Source organism: Fukomys damarensis, unplaced genomic scaffold, assembly GCF_012274545.1.
Source record: "Fukomys damarensis isolate Sample0158 unplaced genomic scaffold, DMR_v1.0_HiC HiC_scaffold_16, whole genome shotgun sequence".
NCBI classification, from domain to species: Eukaryota; Metazoa; Chordata; class Mammalia; order Rodentia; family Bathyergidae; genus Fukomys; species Fukomys damarensis.
Window position 1 is genome coordinate 24,416,906 of NW_022900928.1, and position 2,885 is coordinate 24,419,790.

Consider the following 2,885-nt stretch of genomic DNA (forward strand, 5'->3'; position numbering starts at 1 on the left):
ACCCCAGAGGAATCGGAAGCTTGTGATGTATTCACTGTAGACTTTCACAGCAACAAGAATACATGGCTAAATGGAATAGCTATGTACCTTTAAAGGAATTGAGAGTTTAGTTAGCAACCTAACAGTGAAAAGCCCACATATTCAAAGAATAAATAGCAAGTCTACACAAATTAGCCAAAGTATGGAAACAGAATGAATATTTTCCAAGTCATTCAGGATGGAACCGAGGCAACAAAGTTACAAGCTATTTCTTAAGTAGCATGAGTAGATAAGGGACGGTTTCACAGCATGAGTCCAGAAAAATTCACTTGTGTTTATAATTGCACAGTCTGATAGATTTTACCAAAAAAAATCAAGTTTAGGATGCAATGTTAATTCATACAAATTCCTGCTAAGACATTTCAACATAAGGTTTTTGTTTTTGTTTTTGTTTTTTGTTTTTTGATACCAAGGTAGAACTCAGGACCTTGCACTTGTGAGGCAGGCAGCAGAACTTCTGAGCTAAATCCCAAGTTCAACATCATATTCTCTATTCAAATAACCATTCATAGGTTTTTAATCTAAAGTTTATTCTGCCAAGTATGAATGACATGAAATACATTTTTAAAAGAACTCTGAAGCCTATAAACCTTTAAGTTTCAAATGAGTATCCACATTATAAAAACTCCAAAAATTTGTACAATGAAACTGTTGCTATAAAGTGGGGGGTTTTCGGAGATGTTACAAATATATATTCACTTGAATAATTTCCTTGTATAATATTGATAATGACACATGGACCTTGACAACACTGATTGGTATTGTATGCATACACTCCTATTAAAACAAACAAAAAACCCACATAGGTCATTCTTAAAATGGGGTATCAATGGGATTTTCCACATTCTGTAACAGCAACATTCCTCCTGTGGAGGTTAAAAAAAAAGACACATAGAGAAACCTCTGGAAAAGACTAGATTGTTTGAGCAGTAAGTTTGAATCTATAGACCAGTTGTGAAAAACGTTTTAAAGCTTTCAATGATAACAAACAGCACGCTACAGCATATATACCAAGGATTTGCCACCATTGCTAGAGCCTTATGCATTAAATGAACAACACAGCACAATTTTCAAAATGAAAAGGCAAGAAATTTACTTAAATTGTCAACATTTTTGCAATTTTGTTCATGGTGGAAACATTCAATCATAATGACCACGCTCATGGTAACATTTTCAGATATTTGACATTAATGTAGCAAACACTAGAATGACATTATTTTTGATAGTGTATCCAGGCACATGGAAAAAAGCTCCAGTGTTCATCATTTTAATATAAATACTGATCAATCTGATATTTTGGCTTAAAGTTAAGATATGGAAGTTCTTCTGTTTTCTGTTTAATTGCTCCTGGATGGTTTTTTGGCTTTGTTTTGTTTAAAGTTGTCTGTATATGAAATGTGTTCAGTCAAATGAAAGCAGTGAAAAGTGCTGCTTTTTTTCACATTAGAAGTCAGAAAAATTTATAAGCAGTACAGTACCATAAAATACTATAATTAAACATACCAATGGAATTTCCTTTCCTTTTCTGAGTTTGAAAAGAAGATTGATCAGCTGCAATAAAAGCTATTGAGAGTCATGCTCTTAGACAGGCTGGCGTACTTCCCAAATGTCCTTCTACTAAAAATTTTGCCACTGTTTTCTGAAGTCTGATTGTTTATAAATAACACAACTGTATTTTATTCCTTTGAAAACATTTTCCACACTTGTTCTCTAATCTGTTTGGTTCTCACACCATAGATTACAGGGTTCAGAGCAGGAGGAATGACTACATAGAAGTTGGCAAGAAGGATGTGAATGTAGCGTGGTATATTTTGGCCAAATCGATGAGTCATGAAGGAGAAAAACGCAGGTGTGTAGAAGGTTAACATGACACAGACATGAGATCCACAGGTGCTCAGTGCTTTGAGACGGGCATCCTGAGAAGAGAGCTGAAATACAGCACGAAGAATCTGCACGTAAGAAATGACAATGGCTATAATGTCACATACCAGGATAGAGATGGCACATAAGCCATAGATGATATTTACCTTGATGCTTGCACAAGCCAGGCGAGCAATTCCCATGTGCTCACAATAAGTGTGTGGGATGATTTGATGGCCACAAAATGGCAGTCTTAGGATAAGCAGAACAAAAGGTATGGCAAAAGACAAGGGTCTCAGTAGAATTACCCATGCGATGACAAATACAACCTTGTTTGTCAACACCAATGTGTAGCGAAGAGGGTTACAGATGGCCACATAGCGATCATAGGCCATGGCCACAAGCACAGCTGATTCCATGCCAGTGCACAGGTGGATGAAGAACATCTGGATGAGGCATCCCTCAAAGGAGATTTCTCTCAGGTTGAACCAGAAGATGCCAAGCATCTTGGGGATGGTGGATGTGGACAGACCCAGGTCAATGGAAGACAAGATGGCCAGGAAGTAGAACATGGGCTGATGGAGGCTCTGTTCAGTCTGAATCACATAAAGGATGCTTATATTTCCAAGCACAGCAGTCAGGAACACAGAAAAGAAAGGATAGCCAATCCAGAGGTGCATGTGCTCCAGTCCAGGGATCCCCAGAAGGAGGAATGAGTAAGGATGAAATAGGGTGGTGTTAGGTGAGGCCATCCTTCTTTGATCTCTTTATGCTAAAGTAAATCAGGAGCCAATAGCACTCATTCATTGAGTGGTCTCACCCTCTTTTAGTGTAAAGAGAGAATGAAGAAATCAGAGAAACTACTGTCATATTTATCTAGATCATAGAGAATTAAAAATTCATAAATATTGATTAGGCTTAAATTTCAATGTATTTAACTACATCAATTCAATTAAATGTCATATATTAGTTCAACAAATATTAAA

The 2,885-nt window shown here is 36.7% G+C and overlaps 1 protein-coding gene across 1 annotated transcript; it reads right to left on the reverse strand.

Moving 5' to 3' along the window:
- Nucleotides 1-1,715: 1,715 nt before the first annotated feature.
- LOC104857876 (olfactory receptor 52E1) lies at nt 1,716-2,651 on the reverse strand. The gene has a single exon (XM_010617945.1). The coding sequence runs from the start codon at nt 2,649-2,651 to the stop codon at nt 1,716-1,718; it is 936 nt and encodes a 311-aa protein (XP_010616247.1).
- Nucleotides 2,652-2,885: the final 234 nt, after the last annotated feature.

Coding starts and splice junctions, on each gene's coding strand:
- LOC104857876 (XM_010617945.1), bottom strand. CDS start 2,651: ATGGCCTCACCTAACACCACCCTATTTCATCCTTACTCATTCCTCCTT.